At 38.2% G+C, this 18,937-nt stretch overlaps 2 protein-coding genes and 1 pseudogene across 2 annotated transcripts; 2 read left to right on the top strand and 1 right to left on the bottom strand.

The window, feature by feature from the left end:
- Positions 1 to 423: 423 nt before the first annotated feature.
- LOC127428657 (5-hydroxytryptamine receptor 1A-beta-like) lies at positions 424 to 2,033 on the bottom strand. Its single transcript, XM_051677156.1, has one exon. The coding sequence runs from the start codon at positions 1,967 to 1,969 to the stop codon at positions 701 to 703; it is 1,269 nt and encodes a 422-aa protein (XP_051533116.1). The 5' UTR covers positions 1,970 to 2,033; the 3' UTR covers positions 424 to 700.
- Positions 2,034 to 6,285: 4,252 nt separating this feature from the next.
- On the top strand, positions 6,286 to 9,778 carry LOC127428545 (E3 ubiquitin-protein ligase RNF180-like; annotated as a pseudogene).
- A 1,724-nt stretch (positions 9,779 to 11,502) lies between these two features.
- Positions 11,503 to 18,212, top strand: LOC127428664 (regulator of G-protein signaling 7-binding protein B). The gene is made up of 6 exons (XM_051677167.1): positions 11,503 to 11,663; positions 12,179 to 12,345; positions 12,457 to 12,587; positions 14,458 to 14,602; positions 16,020 to 16,090; positions 17,644 to 18,212. Exons 1-6 carry the CDS (start codon positions 11,514 to 11,516, stop codon positions 17,733 to 17,735), a joined length of 756 nt encoding a protein of 251 aa, XP_051533127.1. The 5' UTR covers positions 11,503 to 11,513; the 3' UTR covers positions 17,736 to 18,212.
- Positions 18,213 to 18,937: the final 725 nt, after the last annotated feature.

The following is an 18,937-nucleotide window of genomic DNA, read 5'->3' as shown; positions in this document are numbered from 1 at the left end:
AATGCCAATTACTGTTTTGTACACAATAGTCTACATGCATATAGATCTAAATAAATGCCAAGATCAATACTATGAACTTATGTAAGATCCTCATAGGCAACACTCCAAAATTCTGTGTTAAATGTGACAATTAATTAAATCTGTCCTTAGGGTAAGAATTGTAAAAATGAAATATGCACAAATGTCCAATATAATTTTACATGCTAAATTACTGATACTGATTAACATAAAAAGAAAATGACCATGAATGAAAATATTCCTCTCTGCTCATTTCTAAGCTTCATGTATGCCCTTACTTGATGTCTTCATTCATGAAATATTTTTATCTGTCAGTGCTATGGAATGATTTGTATTAATTGCATTTATTTTAATTCTATAACAAGTAACTGGAAGGACAAGGACGCAAAGAAAATTTATAGTGGAAGCATTTTATTTGACATCATGGACATGTTTAACATGGACATGAGATAAATATGTTTTCTGTACATATTATGTAAACCTGATATGAGCATATTATAATCATGTACATCTGATAAAAGAGATAAATGAAACAGTGTAAATCATTTCAATTTATAATGGTACTACAGATGAAGTTTTCAGTGCATTAAAAGAATTTCAGAATACCACTGTACTTTTCATGATCAATTAATGCTGGTTAAACACGTTTTTGACAGTTTAAACTGAAATCAATCAATTATGTTTATGGTCTGCAAAAATGGCATTTAATGATTTTCTTGAACGCGCTCTGGAAGTCTTTGTTAAAGTATGCGTAAATTATGGGATTCAGAAGAGAGTTTGAATAGCCAAGCCAGTTAATAACATCTATGAGCCATAAAGGCATATCACAAGACGGACAAAAAGGCATCACCAGTGCTTTGATAAAGAATGGCAACCAACACAAAATGAAAGTGCCCATAATTATACCCAGAGTCTTCACTGTCTTGCGCTCCCGTGCCAAGGCGAGCTTCCTTTTCGCCTCGGTGTTCTTCTCATGTTTGTTCTCGAAGAGAGGTACAGAGCTTGGCCTGTTGGGCAAAGGAAGGTTGTTTTTGGAATTACTGTGAACCTCGATGATCTCCAGAGACTCGCCGTCCTCCGCGTGTTTAATCGCGCCGTTTACGCACGCGGCGGGCTTGGGTTCCACTGCGCTTTTCCAGTTTTTGCCCAGCTCTCCGTTTGCTCTCTTAAAAAGTCCAGGTGACACGGTCAAACATTTAACCCTCCTTTTCTCCGTTTTGCGAACAGTTTTGCGAATGCGAAATCTTGCTGCCTTGAATATTCGTCCATATAAGATTAGCATGAGAATGAGAGGTATGTAAAATGCGCAAAAGGTGGAATAAATAGTGTACCATGGGTCGTGGCTGATCATACAAGCTTCGGGATTGGCCATGTCTTCAGCCTTACTCTTGGGCTGCGATTTCATGATCAGCATGGGGGGAATTGATATCGAAAAGCCGACCAGCCAGGTAACGGTGATCAAAAGAGCGGCGCGTTTTAATGTCCTTTTCGTCATGTAGTCTATTGGGTTAGTGATAGCCCAGTATCTGTCCAACGCTATTGCGCACAGGTGCAGAATGGAAGATGTGCAACATAAAATATCTAAAGAAATAAACATATCACAAGTTACCTGTCCAAGTGTCCACTTGTCTAAAACTTGGTAAAGAGCCGCCATTGGCAACACAAGCACCGACACCATGAGGTCCGTCACGGCGAGTGATCCGATCAGGTAGTTTGCCACATTCTGGAGCGATCTCTCCAAAGCAATAGCCGCCACAACACACGCGTTTCCAAATACGGAAAATAGAATGAGCGCGCCGATCATCAAAGACGTGGATATCTGATAACTCAGTGAAACTTTCACAGGTGAAGTCACATTGTCGAGTTGGTGATCTAAACCACTGTCATTCTGAAATAATGAGAATGTGTCGTTGTTTTCTTCCATGTCGTGGTAAAGCGTAAAATTAGCCATGAAGTAAGCCTCAGTGAGCCACTCTACTCCATTCAGGGGAGCTCACACAATTCTGTGCGATGCCAACGATCAACATTGTTACTGACGACTTCTTACGAGGCGGGTCCATTTATATGAGCAGTGTACCAGACGTCAGTTACTTACTACGCAGGTGTATTGGGTCGGCTCGCACAGAATATGCAGACAGGTCAACAGCAAAATCTTCCCCTGATATACATTTGATTGGTAAAACTCCTAATATTTGAATATATTAAAGGGGTCATGATAAAGTCTATATACTATATATATATATATATATATATATATATATATATATATATATATATATATATATATATATATATATATATGATATACACTATATTGCCAAAAGTATTCGCTCATCTGCCTTTAGACGCATATGAACTTAAGTGACATCCCATTCTTAATCCATAGGGTTTAATATGACGTTGGCCCACCCTTTGCAGCTATAACAGCTTCAACTCTTCTGGGAAGGCTTTCCACAAGGTTTAGGAGTGTGTTTATAGGAATTTTTGACCATTCTTCCAGAAGCACATTTGTGAGGTCAGACACTGATGTTGGACGAGAAGGCCTGGCTCGCAGTCTTCGCTCTAATTCATCCCAAAGGTGCTCTATCGGGTTGAGGTAAGGACTCTGTGCAGGCCAGTCAAGTTCTTCCACACCAAACTCGCTCATCCATGTCTTTATGGACCTTGCTTTGTGCACTGGTGCGCAGTCATGTTGGAACAGGAAGGGGCCATCCCCGAACTGTTCCCACAAAGTTGGGAGCATGGAATTGTCCAAAATCTCTTGGTATGCTGAAGCATTCAGAGTTCCTTTCACTGGAACTAAGGGGCCAAGCCCAGCTCCTGAAAAACAACCCCACACCATAATCCCCCCTCCACCAAACTTCACAGTTGGCACAATGCAGTCAGACAAGTACTGTTCTCCTGGCAACCGCCAAACCCAGACTCGTCCATCAGATTGCCAGATGGAGAAGCGTGATTCATCACTCCAGAGAACGCGTCTCCACTGCTCTAGAGTCCAGTGGCGGCGTGCTTTACACCACTGCATCCGACGCTTTGCATTGCACTTGGTTATGTATGGCTTGGATGCAGCTGCTCGGCCATGGAAACCCATTCCATGAAGCTCTCTACGCACTGTTCTTGAGCTAATCTGAAGGCCACATGAACTTTGGAGGTCTGTAGCGATTCACTCTGCAGAAAGTTGGCGACCTCTGCGCACTATGCGCCTCAGCATCCACTGACCCCGCTCTGTCATTTTACATGGCCTACCACTCGTGGCTGAGTTGCTGTCATTCCCAATCGCTTCCACTTTGTTATAATACCACTGACAGTTGACTGTGGAATATTTAGTAGCGAGGAAATTTCATGACTGGACTTGTTGCACAGGTGGCATCCTATCACAGTACCACGCTGGAATTCACTGAGCTCCTGAGAGCGGCCCATTCTTTCACAAATGTTTGTGGAAGCAGTCTGCATGCCTAGGTGCTTCATTTCATACACCTGTGGCCATGGAAGTGATTGGAACACCTGAATTCAATTATTTGGATGGGTGAGCGAATACTTTTGGCAATATAGTGTATATATATAGTATTGTGCAAAAGTCTTAGGCACATAAGATGTTTCACACAAACATTTGTCTTAAGATGGTTATTTATATCTTCACCTTTAGTGTGTCAATAGAAAATATTAATTTTAGACTCCCCAACATTCCTTTTGCGAATAGAATATGACATTGTTTACATTTATTTATTTTTGCACCAAAACATTCATAATTTAGTAATATACAGTATGATCATTTTCCACCCTGTCTCTGGCCCTCTGTATGAAACACTCGGTTTTGGCCTTAAAACTTTAATGTATGATTGCCCACAGTTATGATAGGGTAACATAATGCTCCCCCCTCAAATACAGCCATATTTGAAACTCAGTTGGAAGAGAATGAACCAGCTCCACAACATTATAAAACAATATTTCAGGATTTACATACAACGCACACTGTAAACACAGCAGCGCCATTAACTATAAAACAGTCATGACATTTAAAAATATTAATGAATGAAACTGTTTACTCATGGTTTTGTGATCGGTTCCAATAGTGTTTTTAACTGCCCCATTTTTCAATAACAGTTCCTTTGCAAAGCCTGAATCCTATTATGACTGGTTCATAAGCAATCCATGCTGATATGTGCCAAAAAACTGCACATACATAGTCCAAAGAACAATGAAGATGCACAACACATACCGTATCATCGTGCACTGAAGCTGAGAACACATCAAAATGGTCAAAGACGTCCACCTAGTGATAGTTACCTACACCAACAATTAAAAATAGTGCAGATATGCGAAAGAACAGTTTGTTAAGCAGTTTGTGCTCAAAACAGCACTGACGTCACTGTGTTAAGTGAAGTATTAAAGTTTGTCTCTTTGGATTTACCATGAAAACTTGCCATTTACAGAACAACACTTGTGTTTGTCTCCCGCAGATGCATTGAATATGCAATAATGTGATGAATATTAGTGTTTGTCTGCCGCGAGCCCACGGATGTGTTGCAAGAGATATGAAGAATGTGAGCTGCTCTCTGAAGGCGGTGTATTTGGACACAAGCAGGTATGAGAAATGCATTATACCATAATAATTGCGACCGGGAGCCTGCAAATATGCAAATTAAAGCCATCACAAGGGGTACACTTCCGTGATTTGGTATGATTATGTTCATTTCAGCAGCAAATCATACCAGAGTTCAAATGAACCCTACCCCAGACCACCTTTTCAAGGTGGACACCTGAGTTCGGAAAACAACATTCACATTATCCAAACGAACCGAACTTTGACGTCATTCGACCCCGGATGTTCACCAAAAGTGCTAGTGTGAAAAGCACCCTTAGGGTGTGTTCACACTTGTAGTTCGGTTCTCTTGGTCCTCTTTGTCCGGACCAAAAAAGTCCGGACAAAATGATACATGTAGTCCTGGTTCACTTAGCGTTCACACTGGCATTTTTAACACCGAGCCTAAAGATACAAAACAAAAGGTATAAGTATAAGGTCACAACCTGATTGGACAGCTTTTATGACGTATATTTTGCGACGGAACTTGCCGAACATCCAAAACAAGAATTCATTTGGAAGTGGACCGAGATTTCAGGGGGGTCTCGGTCCGCTTGTTTGGTGCGCACCAAGGTTCGGATGGCAGTGTTCGCACTAACAGAGCAATCACACCAGCGTTCGTTTTAATCGAACCAAACCTGCCAAGTGTGATCACACCCATAGTGTTTATTGACATAAAATAGTAATGGCAAAGAAGCTGTAAATTTGGCTTTAACTTTACACAGAAATGATTAGTAAGCAATTTTATCACACTAAAATTATGTTAACATGATTATTGATTCATGTCTTTTGGCTATACTTTTGAAACAGGGTGTATTTTAACGTTTACAGATTGGCCCCATTTACTTCCATTGTGAGTGCCTCCCCATAACCCAGATTTTGGCTCTTTTTAAAGAAAGGGAAGTCAAAATTAATTTGTGTGATAATCAATAACATGCCACAAAGGCTGTTAATTGAACTTAACTTGTATTCAGTAGTATTAGTCTAAGGCATACGCAGGCATACGCCGTATGCCCACCTAACTTTCTTAGGATTTTGCGTATGCCCACCTAAAATAAGTGATGGTAGGTATGGCCGCCAGAACAACGGGTAGGCTTTTGACCTGAAACTTTTTCAGTCTACTAACAGTGAGTGAATTGTGTGTGTGTGTGTGTGTGTGTGTGTGTGTGTGTGTGTGTGTGTGTGTGTGTGTGTGTGTGTGTGTGTTTTAAAAGTGTACAGAGATTAAAAGCGCACGGAGCTGCGGGAGGCGGGAGCGCAACTGATGGCACTGGCCAGACAGACAGTCCGACTAAGCTGATCCACCAATCAGAACATTCATTTTTAGATGCGATTGGATATTTGCTAACCAATCATATTTTCCGTTTCAGTAAGGGGCAGGACATTTCCAGCATGTAATGCTAATGCACAACCCTGGAGTAACCATAATTTGCGCTGTAAATTTATTTCCCTGCTAAACGTAAATATATACATTTAAATGTAACTTATGCAGTTAAACTTGAAATTGAAAATATTGCATGGTTTTGCACAAGTGCTAGTTTTGATGCTCTTTGCAGATGCTGGACAACTGTGTCGCTTAATTATATAAAATGTCTTTTTTTTTTTTTTTTTGGCTTGATTTAATTCCCTAAAAGTGTCTACCGAAGTAAAATTTTTTCTTCAGAAATAAACTTTTTACCCACGAAATGAACATTGCCCGTGCTTTCAAACGACTCAGCACCACAGTCAGCGACACCCGCCGAGTTGAAAATTGTTTAGCTACTGCTGCCACCTGCTGTACCGTCTGCTGCTGATTAAAACGAAAACTTTTGGCCCAAACCCATCTCATTCTTCAACCCACCCCACACACAGTGCAAGCCAGCTACCCCCTCACCAAAACATAATTTTTTTGGTGCATTCGTGTGGTTGGGGTTGTGAGGTGAAATTACACGACTGACTGGATGAATGAATAAATTATTTTTTACGCACAGTAGTGGTACTTCTGCTCCGATACTTTAGTCCCACTGCGGCCTCCGTAGCAGGAGAAACTGAACCGTGCCATTAATCTGTTGTTTTTAGTCCTTTAGCCAAACAAATAACTACTTGAAATGGCTGCTGAATTAACGGTAGGACATTTTTTTTTTTACATACATGACCTAAAATGTTTAACTGAGACGATAAACTGAAGGCGTTTGGCATAATATTGGTTAGAAAAGACACCATAATCTATGCGGTCAGGGTTTGTACAGGAGACAACTACACTGTTTACATTTGTGGACAAACTGGACCTGAAATTGAGTTAGAAGTTACTGCAAATTTTGGTCACATGTTAGCTTTTTACAAATGAACAAATCTATGTATTCAATAAATATTATATTATATTGCATATATTATATTTTATTACATGTTTACTTTAAAATGGCATAATTTGTACTGTTTTTAAGTAGTTACATTGATTTGAAAACAACCAGCATTTCTGTAAAGAGCGTCTGTAGATGAGCATATGTTAACGAGAGAGACTCGAATGCATTTATCTCATCTGTGCTATGCGTGATTAGAATTTATTTTAACTGTAAAGAACAGAAAGGGTATTAAACTAGACATTATTCAATGACAAATGCATTGCGTGGATCTCTTGGACACACATTACACGGAAGAACTTTTACCCTCAACACACAGTGAAAGGATCTCGCTGCTGAATACTTCACCACTACACTACACTACACAATCACTGGAGTGAAATCTGAACATTTACCGGACAGCTGCCAAATATAGAGATTTTTAGTCGCATTGCGCAAAATTTGGTTTCAGATGCAAGTGATTTCCTCTCATTGTAGAGTGTTTAAATAATAATAATAATATTTTCGCCCCTTTTTTCTCCCAATTTTTGGAATGCCCACTACTTAGTAGGTCCTCGTGGTGCCACGGTTACTCACCTCAATCCGGGTGGTGGAGGACAATTCACAGTTGCCTCTGCTTCTGAGACCGTCAATCCACGCAACTTATCACATGGCTCGTTGTGCATGATTGCGGAGACTTGCATGTGGAGGCTCATGCTAAACTCTGCAATCCACGCACAACTTACCACGCGCCCCATTGAGAGCGAGAACCACTGATCGCGACCATGAGGAGGTTCCCCCATGTGACTTTACCCTCCCTTGCAACTGGGCCAATTTAGTTCCTTAGGAGACCTGGCTGGAGTCACTCAGCACGCCCTGGATTCGAACTCGTGACTCCAGGGGTGGTAGTCAGCGTCAATACTCACTGAGCTACCCAGGCCCCCTCATTGTAAAGTGTTGCTCATAGAGTAAAAGATCAATCTTGGGATTTAAAAATCGATATTGTTCAAATGAAGATCGCGATGCTTCAGAAAATCAATATTTTTACCCACCCCTAAAATTTCCCTTTTCAGTTCAGTTCAAAATGACATTAACATGGCTTTATATTAATACAGATAGTAACATCTGTGGAGGCTGCAGCCACATGCAATGTGTGGCATTTGAATGTTGAATCTTTGCCAGATTGGATTCTAGCAAGTGTTAGCCAGGTATGGAATTTTCATATAAATATTTTTAATTGATATCCTGACATATTTGCCCAATTTATACAAAACGGGCTATGTCAATCATGTGGAAATGGTGGTCTTATTTGATATATTATGATGAAGTGTACACACTTTGCTCTGTCTTTTGAGGCTTCAATTTTATAAATTGCTCCAAATGCACATGTGGGCATGATATATCAGTAAGAGTCATGTTGATCAGAATTTACAGCCGTCAGTTCTCTTCACAAGACCAGTCAGGACTAGAGGACATACTGAGAGAAAGAAAAATGAGTCTTATCTTCAGACAGTAGGTTCAGTGACTGAGCTGCAGAGAACATTGTCCACTCCATTAGATACCCTTCCCTCAAGTTTGAGTCAAGTGAAAAACTGCAAATTCTTGAGATGGGCACAGATGTACCTTTACCTTCTGAATTTCCACTCCCACCACTGCTATCTGATAATCAGGAGAACTTAGAGGAACTCCGCCTGGGTTCTGCTTCCCAGAATAGAGCCTCTCCGGATCCTTTGAGCACTACCTCCACCAACCCAGAACCAAAGCTTTGAAGAGAGAGAAAAATTGCCTGAAAAGCCTGAGAAGGAAGCAGAGGAAGAAGGAACGTTGGATTCAGAGACAGCAGGAGGCTAAAGATCTGGTGAGATATTTTAAAGTCATGGGTAGAGACTCTCTTTGTTGTTGAAAAGCACAAATAAAAATATAGTTTAAGGTTACAAGGTTGGAGGCGAGCAAGAAGTGGATGTAGGTTATTAGATGAGGAGCTGTGTTGTACTGAGGGGAGTTCTGGCATGAAGTCAGAAATAGATCCATGGATCAAAACAGGCACAAATCCACATACTAGTTTGCTGCAAGAATCCTGAGGATTTTAATAAACCATTCACAGCTGCATATGGCTCTTTGTGCAGGCTTCATTGTATTAACTGTTTTTTGTCTGTTTATTCTGTTTGTGTGTGTGTGTGTGTGTGTGTGTGTGTGTGTGTGTGTGTGTGTGTGTGTGTGTGTGTGTGTGTGTGTGTGTGTGAATTCTACCGATCAGGATATGAAGTGGGACCTAACAAGCAGTGATGATGAGCAGAAGGAGGGATACACATGTGCTGTGTGTTTAGACATCCATTACAGCCCTTACAAGTGCCATCCCTTGCAGTCATGTGTTCTGTGAGCCCTGTTTGAGAACACTGGCTAAAAATCGGCCAAGCAACATTCCCCAACCCCTCTGTAGGACCCTCATATCCCATATGCTCTTCCAGAAAGGTGAGTGGATAACTTCCTTATTTTCTCTCAGTGGACCATCATATTCCCTTTGTTTTTTTGTTTGTTTGGATAAACCTTATCCAACAAATATCTAGTCACCTGGTGAACCTTTTGTTTTAGAGCTCAATCAAACTAGGAAGACTTGCTTCCCAAAAGTGTACTGGTCAAGACACGAGACCTTTTAAAAGACCAACTCTTCCAAATGGCCCCTGCCCAGTTGTCCAAAGCACTTCTGCATTTTTTGGGTGGTTTGTTATCTTGTCATATATCATTTACTCAGACACATTTTCACACACTCTGTCAAGCCTAAAATTTGCAAGACATTACAAAAATGTTTAATTACAAGTTGATGTTGCCCACTTATTCCTATCTCTTTGTTATTTCAGGGTTTCAGAGATATGGAGGCCCTGCTAGTCGCTGCCAGTTTCCCCACAGGGCATTTGAACTTGATACATTGGACTTGGGGTACATGTGGGGGTGGCCATTCGACATTGACTTTGTCAACATCTCCATCTACTCCCTGCACTGGGTGCTGGCATTCATCATTTTCTGTGGCTTCTGCTACTTCCTTCTCCTCTGATGTGTGGAGGGTTGGATCTCACTTTATGTGTTTTTGCTGGACAATAATTGTTGTTGATGGTGGACATTTCATTAAGTGCCTCATTCCTTTATTGCAAATGTAGATTTAAATATGATGAAATATATTAAAGGTGTTCTTTCTTCCTGTGGAACCCACATGTGTGTGTTTGCTTGTTGCTGAGGTCTTACAGGGTTTGTCCAATCCATAGAAATTGAGTTTACCTAAAATCATCCACCTACAATTGACAGTATTACAATGCTGTGGAAAAAAAAGCAATAATACCATTGTACACTTTAATAAGTTGCCTCTATTTCTGTTGCTATTACTGTACTTTGAGCTTTGTCTAAAAGTTTAATGGGCTAGTAGTGTCCAAATAATTTTTTTTCTGGTTCAATTTAAGTTAAGCTCAATCAACAGCATTTGTGGCATAATGTTGATTACCACAAAAATGATTTTGACTCGTCCCTTCTTTTCACTATAAAAAGCAAAAAATCTGGGTTCCAGTGAAGCACTTACAACGGAAGTGAATGGGACCAATCATTAAATGTTAAAACACTCTCAGAAGTTTCAGAAGTATAGCCACAAGATGTAAACAATATAAGTGTTAGCATAATTTTAGTGTGATAAAATTGCTTACTAACCTATTCTATATAAAGTTAGATACAATTTTACAACTTTGTTGCCATGCTAATGTAACAATTTAAATCCTGCAATCAGCCTAGAACTGTAGTCTGCAGCAAAAATGACTATTTTAGCAACTTTACAGCTCAAATTATACACAAGTTTTAAGAAAGAATTAATGTAAGTGCTATTATAAATTATAGGCCAAGCTTCACATTTCTGCCTTTAAACCCTCCAAAAATTGGCTCCATTCACTTCCATTGTAAGTGCCTCACTAAAACCTCGATTTTTAATTTATTAAGAAAAGGAGGGACGAGTCCAAATATTTGTATGTGGTAATCAGCATTGTGCTACAAATGCTATCCATTGAGTTTAATTTGAACCTGGATTATTCCTTTAAAACCATATGTTGTTCAATAGTTTTAATGGCTTCTTTTACACAGTAACCGTGTTTGAGAACGTTTGCTGCTGTGTCATATGAATAATAATTTCATGTTGCTTTGGCAGTGGCCTTGAATGACAGTCCCGAATCTCATGCTCTTACCTAAGACTGGGTATTGTGCTGATGCTACCATATAATCATGATGAGATGACAGAGATTCAGTACCGTTGTACAGTGATGTTTAAGATTACAAATAAAAGACATTTTGGTGAATGTTGTGTTTCTTTGGCGAAAGGGTCTGTCCAGTGAATGTGCAGCCAGCAGCTGCGGGGCTCCAGCGGCGCTCGGCCCTCGACAGGGGTGAAGGTGACTCGCCTGTTCGTGCATGAGATGCAGAGAAGGCGTCGCGGACGCTCTCTCCGTCTCATCATCACTCTAATCTTCGACAGCATCTGAGGATCGACCTCACCCTCCTCAACGCGGATAAACGGACAGAAGGGATTTTCTATGTGAGGTGGTTTTATTCGTGAATGCGTATGCATGTGTTCTGCACCGAACGGGCGAAAGAACCGCCCCAGATCCGCAGCCAACATTTTTCAAATCGGTAAGTCCTCGCTGCGGGATCCGGATCGCCGGGAGAGCACCGAGAGCGTCAGGAGAGCTCAGCGGGCGATGGATGACTGTAGAACGGTGAGTCTGCTGGAGTTCAGCCGCATAAACAGTGCTGTCATAAATAATATTCAACTAAATATATATTTTCTACAGTCGAATATATATATCTCGATTTCTATCTTTTTTTTTTTTTTTTTTTTTTTTTTTTTGCATCTACACATTGGCGTCTCTTATTTAGGTGCTAACATGAAGTTCACAGTTGTAGGTCTGCAGTATTCGTGGATAATTATTTTAATTAATATATTACAACTATAATAAGACAGCCGCACGGACCATGATTGAATAGAAATATAACAGGAGCCTATTCACTGGATCTCTGTGTGTGATAAATGACAGTTTTTATCATGTTTATCATTTGCCATTATATTCAGGCATTATGTTTTATGCCACAATCGTTTAGAAATGATATTATTAGCTGCAATCCCAACCCAAGTATTGCTATGTGGCATCTAGTGGCAGCTAAACTCGTGTTTACACACGCGTACTAAAAATAGACTTGAGGTGCACTGAAGAGGATTTCTCTAAATTTTTAGACTGTCCAGGAGTTCAACACTCTTGTGGCCCTCCATCGTGAGCAGGTCATCTCCATAGGTGAGAACACAACTGACTGTCCTTCTCTGAGGGCACATATGCACAAGACTCGCATCAAAGGATGCGCCGTGGCCCAGGCCGCCTATCAGAACCTCATCGCAATCTCTGGGTATGTATTAATGATATTGCATATGTCTGTTTGTGAATAAGTAGCTCGTGGTTTCAAAAAAGTTTTGCAAATTCATTGTACAGTAAATTTTTCTCTCTATGCATGTCTTAGGCCAGAAGATGGTGAAATCCACCCTGAAATATGCAGGTTGTTCATCCAGCTTCAGTGCTGCCTGGAGATGTACATAACAGAGATGCTCAAGTCTCTGTGTCTGTTGGGTGTACTGCAGCTTCATAGGAAAGGTGTTGTGTCAATGACAGCCAGCAGAGGGCAGCAAACAATCAGAACTGAGTACATACAGCTAATTTACTGCATTGTGAAATTCTTCTGCCATTCTGTGAGATATATCCAGCTGCAGCCTTACAGCACCAGCAGTTTCAGTGCAGTGAGGGTGGAGCTATGACGTGCTATTGTCACGTTTGTTTCAACATTTTACTAAGATTGTGTGCTTTTTTTTTTTTTTTTATCATCAACCCTTTAGTAGCCTATATCTTGGAATATTATTATTCAACATATTAATGTTAAAAAGCAGTCTCCAGGCAGGTTGTACCCATAAATTTAAGAGGTGAGACACATGATATGGCTGATATTAGTTTAATGGAAGACCCTTAAAGGGATAGTTAACCCAAAAAGAAAATTCTCTCATAATTTACTATAACTTTCATGCCATCCTATATGTGTATGACTTTCTTTCTTCTACTGAACACAAACTGTTTTAAGAAGAATATTTCAGCTCTGTATATCCTTTCAATGCAAGTGAATGGTGACCAAAAATGTGAAGCTCCAAAAATCACATAAAGGCAGCGTAAAAGTAATCCATATGCCTCCAGTGGTAAATGAAAATGCTCTCATCATTTACTCACCCATCCCAACCTAGATGTGTGTGATTTTCTTTCTTCTGCAGAGCAAGAACAAAGATTTTTATAAGAAAGTCTCAGCTCTGTAGGTCCATACAATGCAAGCTCCAAAAACCACAGCATAGAGATAATCCATATGATTCCAGTGGTTAAATCCATGTCTTCTGAAGTGATCAAACAGCTTGAAATGAGCATTCATTCATGGAGAACTATTTTAATGTCCAGTATCATTTAAACACACTATCTGAGCAAAAACGTGTGCATTGCTGTGACTGGGGTAGTGAAATGTCATTCTGAATTGTTATATCTAGGGTAATTTAAAAGAAAGAAATACTCAGAACTCATTAAAGGTGCATTCAGTAACTTTTGTCTTTGTGTCATCATGGACTTACACTGACACCTAGCGGCTTGGATGCAGTATCATTTAAAATCAATAGTTTTAAGTTTCAGATGTCATTGTAGAAATTTTGTATTCACAGTCAGCCATGATTACTTTAATCAATAAGTGAAAGTGTCAAATAACAGAACAATTACTGAAATTAAGCAAGTAGTATTCGGCAGGTCATGTGATTCTAACATGGCAGCCCCCATTTGCGGACCCTCTCCATGTAGAATAAAACAGCTTTTATAAGATTACTGATATGACTGGAGTCTTCATTTAATGTGAGTGGTCATGATTTCCTTCATATTTAGCAAAATTACAATTAATGTCTTAAGGAGTTAAACATTTTTAATGAGTAAAAATTGCTGAGTGCACCTTTAATAAATGTGTAAACTTGTTGTTAGACATTTACCGGCAAACCACTATACTTAAAACTTCGCCAATCCGAACGGTAAACACAATATCCCCTGGGACCGTTCGACTCATTAAAGCATGACAACAAATATAAGCATCCACAACATTAATAGAAAACATTTCCAAGCAGTTAGCAAATAAACAACCTGACCAAACATACAGATAACTTCTAACACGTAAACATCCGTCAATCGAATGTTGCTTATGAGAAACTTACTGAGGTGACGTCATACTTTAGCTCCGCCCCAATTTCTCCCCTGAAATTGCAGGTGTTGCAGAGCAGCAGCTGGATACTTTTGCATTCTGCAAGTGGCAGGGTATTTACAAAGGAAGACACAATAAATACACAAAACAGCCCTCATTTAAGTAAAAGCCCTAATTTTGTATAAAGTATAACTTTGCAATAGCATCTCAGTAACAATGTTATAAACTTTCACTGTCTTGTTTCATTCACTTCAGGAAATGACCTGTGTCCTGAGCCAAACATGGACTGCAGGGTAGACGAAAGCTCTGATGTGCCGATGCTGGAAGATCGATCATCGTCACCTGTGGATTTCCCACAGGAGTCCTGGTTTGTGTGCACTGACATTGAGAACATAGAGAGGTACGAAAAAACAGGATTCAGGGATTAGGAAAGACAATTCTCATCAGGGACCAATAACGAAATGGTTTTCATTTTGGTTCGTTCTGAGCAGAAACAGTATTTTTTTGTTCCATTTCTGGCGTTCTGCAGCCTTCTTTTCAACTGATAACCGGTAAGAACAAAATAAAAGAACGGTTGATAACATTCTTTTTTTAAATGACAGTACTCTATGCTAAGGGTGGGTGATACATGTGGGTGAACTATGAGCATAGAAATCATAGCAAGCATATTATGATGTATGTATTTTCAATAAATATATTCTTTATATTAAAAAAATATATAATCCCCAAAATATTTCAAATATACATTTGGCCATCTAAAATCAACTTAGAGCCTAAATTGCTCTCTCCTGCATGCATGCACACACAGCGTGGGCACGTTTGGACTAAACGTCATCTTATGCAAATTGTTTTATTTTAATTATTTAATAATTTTTTCATGATTTTGTTTTATTTTAATTTTTGTTTTAATGCATCATAAGTAACAATAATTCAGTAAATATTTGGAATGAACTGAGAAATGTACTTTTTACATCAATATTTTTCCTTGCATCTGGATTAATCATGCATGTACATATACTGTATGTAGTAATTATATATAGTTTCCAAAAAGGTCTTCAGCATGTTACGAAAGGCTATATCCACAACGTGCAATTAGGCAAAGAAATGTGTGATGCAGTGGTTTCCTTCAGAATCAAAGCACATGCTTATCATGTTAAACCAAAAAGAGTAAAGCCTCTTTTTTTGAGCAACAGGAAGTGGTGAAATTCCAAAAATGTACTGTGATAAACCCCTTGGTTATTGGTTTCATGAAAAAAATCATCAGAACGAAATTAACCATTTATTAACCGGTAACCATCATTTTAAAAGAAAGTTTTCACTCTGGAACAATTGAAATGGACTTTGTTCCTGTTTTCAGTACGTTCTGTAAAAATTTACGTTCATTTTCGGTTTTCGTTTTCGTTCCTTGAACCGTTTTTAGTCCCTGATACTCATCCCACTGTAACATTTTCAATAATAGGGTATTTTACATAAAATACTTTTGGGTAGTTGACGTCCTGCATTGTGATATAATATACTCTTATCTTAAACTATTTGAAATAGAATTTGACTTATTGTTTTATAGCTATGCATGCAGTATATTATGCATGTAGAACTTGTGATCTCATATTACTTGACAGATTACATTTTTATACTTCTAACCTTTTTAAATAAACAAGAGAATGCAAAAAGTTTCAAATTGTTTGGTTTTTTGCACACTTTTCCTTTATAAATTTCTCTCCATAGACATGTTATTCTACATATACTTCTTGTAGTACTCAATAGCTAAGTCTGAGATAGTTCACTTCCTGTGTTCTAAGATGTGAAATTTCTTCCAGTGATATGCGAGAAATGAGAAACCTTCTAAGCAAACTCAGAGAGAAAATGCCTTTGCCACTGAAAAATCAAGGTGAGTCCTGAGCATTTGTTGTTGATTTATTCAACCTGGTCTCATAGAATCTCGTTACTATTCCTAAATTTTTGCAGAATGATTTTTATGTGGCTTGTTGTATGTATCGCGGCACATTTGCATTTGCATATTCAGCTACATTTACAAGCTTGTTTTTGTGCATTCAAATTGCACAGAGCTCAACTGATGGAGCGTTGCACATGCGATGCAAAGGAACGGGGTACGAGTCCTGAAGGGCATTCAAGTTGACACTTGAGCTGAAAGTGTCATTTAAGCACAACAAAATGATATGGTTGCAACATTTGCTTTTGCTGACACTATTTATTGTAGGTTTAGGTTCAGGTTAGGGAGTGGGATTTTGTTGATTTAACATCTTCAACTCTGTGGACCCGCCGGCGGGTCCAAATGGGTGCGCAATGCCGCGAAAAATGTTCTAAATACATAAGTCATTTATTTGTGGTATCGTTTGAAAGCTTAGAATCTGAACTTTTCATAGTTAACTATCACTTCTGAATTTTTGTTCCATAAAATAACAAAATAGAGCCTGAAAATATCCTCGTCGCAAATCAGCGCCACCTAGAGGTATACATTTTAATATGAATATAAAAGTCTTTCAAATAGCACGTAAATAGACAAATAATTTATCAAATGAAAGCTCTCATTATCAAGAATGTGACTCCACAGTTTATTTTTCCCTAATACCACACTTCGAAAGATTTTCAAAAGAATAAAAATAGACATCAAATACAAATGTCTCTTTTATGCGCGATCACTGCTGCTGTAAGCTCCAAATAGCTAAAAACATAATATCTGCTTTTACATTAGGCAGTTGTCTAAAAAATTTGCCATTTTTTATTTGTCAGTGAGCAAAATTTGTGGTCAAGCAGGAAAAACATGCTAAACAAATCATCGGAAATATGCTTTATTGACTATTGATGATAAAATATTATACGTCACCACAAAGGGGAAGATCTCGGCTTTCTGACACCTGGATTGAGCTTTTAGTTCACTCAGAGGCTGAGATATTCAATGACACAATGGGGGTGGTGTGTCAACTTAAAATAAGACTTAATGTCTATAAACATGCACATCTGTGAGGGCTAAAATGCGTTAGAGCGCCACCTACATTTCAGGTGATAGAGGAAAAAAATAATTTCTATTACTTGCTAGTAGAAAATAAGTGTAAAATAAGATTATATGGAAGGACATGGAGTTAACAGAATCAGAATTACATGCTTACAATTATGGACAACAACAAAAAAATTATATTCATCATAAGATTATAAACATAAACAATATTATTTATGAATAACTGGAGTCTTTTTTAAATCGCAGGCGGCAGCCCAAAAATACCCCAGAGTTGAAGAGGAGAACTCGATATAGCATTACCCTTCAAAACCTCATCTGTTTGGGATACATTTTGCTTTTAGCACCACACAGTGGACAGTTCACCTCTGAACCACCACGATACGTGTAATGAACCATATAAGATCATTTGCAAATATACAGCTAGAAACGTTAAACTTTTTATTGTGCTTTTTTTATGTGTATAGATGACAGCAGCCTGCTAAATCTCACTCCTTACCCGCTTGTGAGGCAGAGGAAGAGGCGATTCTCTGGGCTTTGTTGCCTTGTGTCTGGCTAAACCTTCAATACTGTCAAGTCTTCTTTTCTGATCATTGATCAGTTAGCGCTTCACTTGTCTTCTTTGTGTCTCTGGGAATGTTTCTAATGTAACTTGCCCCTGGAAAGTCTCAAAGGCCAGAATAGTTAGAGGACAGAATCCTCTAACTACAGTGGATTGAGTTCCATAGTAAAATCAAGTAGTCCATGTTTAGGTGAGAGGTCATTTTGTTGTTAAACCATATGATTGTATATCAAAAGCAACTGAATGAAATATTTATATCCACAGATAATAACATCTATCTCTGATTTTCTTTTCTTTTCTTATCTTTTTTTTTTTATACCATAGTCATAAATCAGGATGGTTTGTTGTCAGTGAGAGGGCATATTAAGTTAAATAATTGTTGTTTTTCATGTACTAGACTTAGGTAGGTCTTAATTACTTTGTAAAAAATATATAAATTTAGTCACTGTGCAATGCTTTTTATTTAGTCTTCCATAAAGGTAAAATCTTGTTAAAAAAAATTATATATATATATATATATATATATATATATATATATATATATATATATATATATATATATATATATAATTTTTTTAACAAGATTTTTAACAAGATGACTATATATATACACACACACACACACACACACACACACACACACACACATAGTATATTAGTATATATATATTAGTCATCTTGTTAAAAATCTTGTAATATATATATATATATTAGTAATTTTAAGGGCACAAAAGCGCTCTGCACTAAAGCCATTGCTATTTTATTCTAAGCTTGAAACAAATATAACACAATCAAATTCACTATGTACATAATACAAATAATTGTAAATAAAACATTGTATTTACTATAATTGATTTAAAGGATTTTTTTTTTCTTTCCTAATCAATTCAATAAATCAAGGTTGTAGGAATGTGTATCACAGTTTTATGAGAGTTTGCAGCATGATTTTTGCTTTTCACGTCTGGTGTCTAAAGCATAAGTTATACTTAATTTTCTATTGATAATGAAGTTGTTTTTTTGTTTTGTTTTTTTTTTTGCTGTAGTTGTTTTCTTTTAATGTACAATATGTTACCTTCAATAAGTTTTGTTTCCTTAAGTTAAGCCCTTTAAGACATTCAAAAAAAGACAACAAAATAATTTTGGCCTTAATTTTTAAATTTTTTACTTTTGTTATTTTTCCCCTGAAAAAGGAAGATAAA

Source organism: Myxocyprinus asiaticus, chromosome 38, assembly GCF_019703515.2.
Source record: "Myxocyprinus asiaticus isolate MX2 ecotype Aquarium Trade chromosome 38, UBuf_Myxa_2, whole genome shotgun sequence".
Lineage (NCBI taxonomy): Eukaryota > Metazoa > Chordata > Actinopteri > Cypriniformes > Catostomidae > Myxocyprinus > Myxocyprinus asiaticus.
This window is presented reverse-complemented; position numbering and strand designations above follow the sequence as displayed.

Bases quoted from the DNA above. Each gene is read 5' to 3' on its own strand.
- LOC127428664 (XM_051677167.1), top strand. From the start codon at position 11,514: ATGTGTTCTGCACCGAACGGGCGAAAGAACCGCCCCAGATCCGCAGCC. The intron at 12,346-12,456 runs GTATGTATTAAT...TGCATGTCTTAG, and splicing joins AACCTCATCGCAATCTCTGG to GCCAGAAGATGGTGAAATCC. The intron at 12,588-14,457 runs GTGTTGTGTCAA...CATTCACTTCAG, and splicing joins ACTGCAGCTTCATAGGAAAG to GAAATGACCTGTGTCCTGAG.
- LOC127428657 (XM_051677156.1), bottom strand. From the start codon at position 1,969: ATGGCTAATTTTACGCTTTACCACGACATGGAAGAAAACAACGACACA.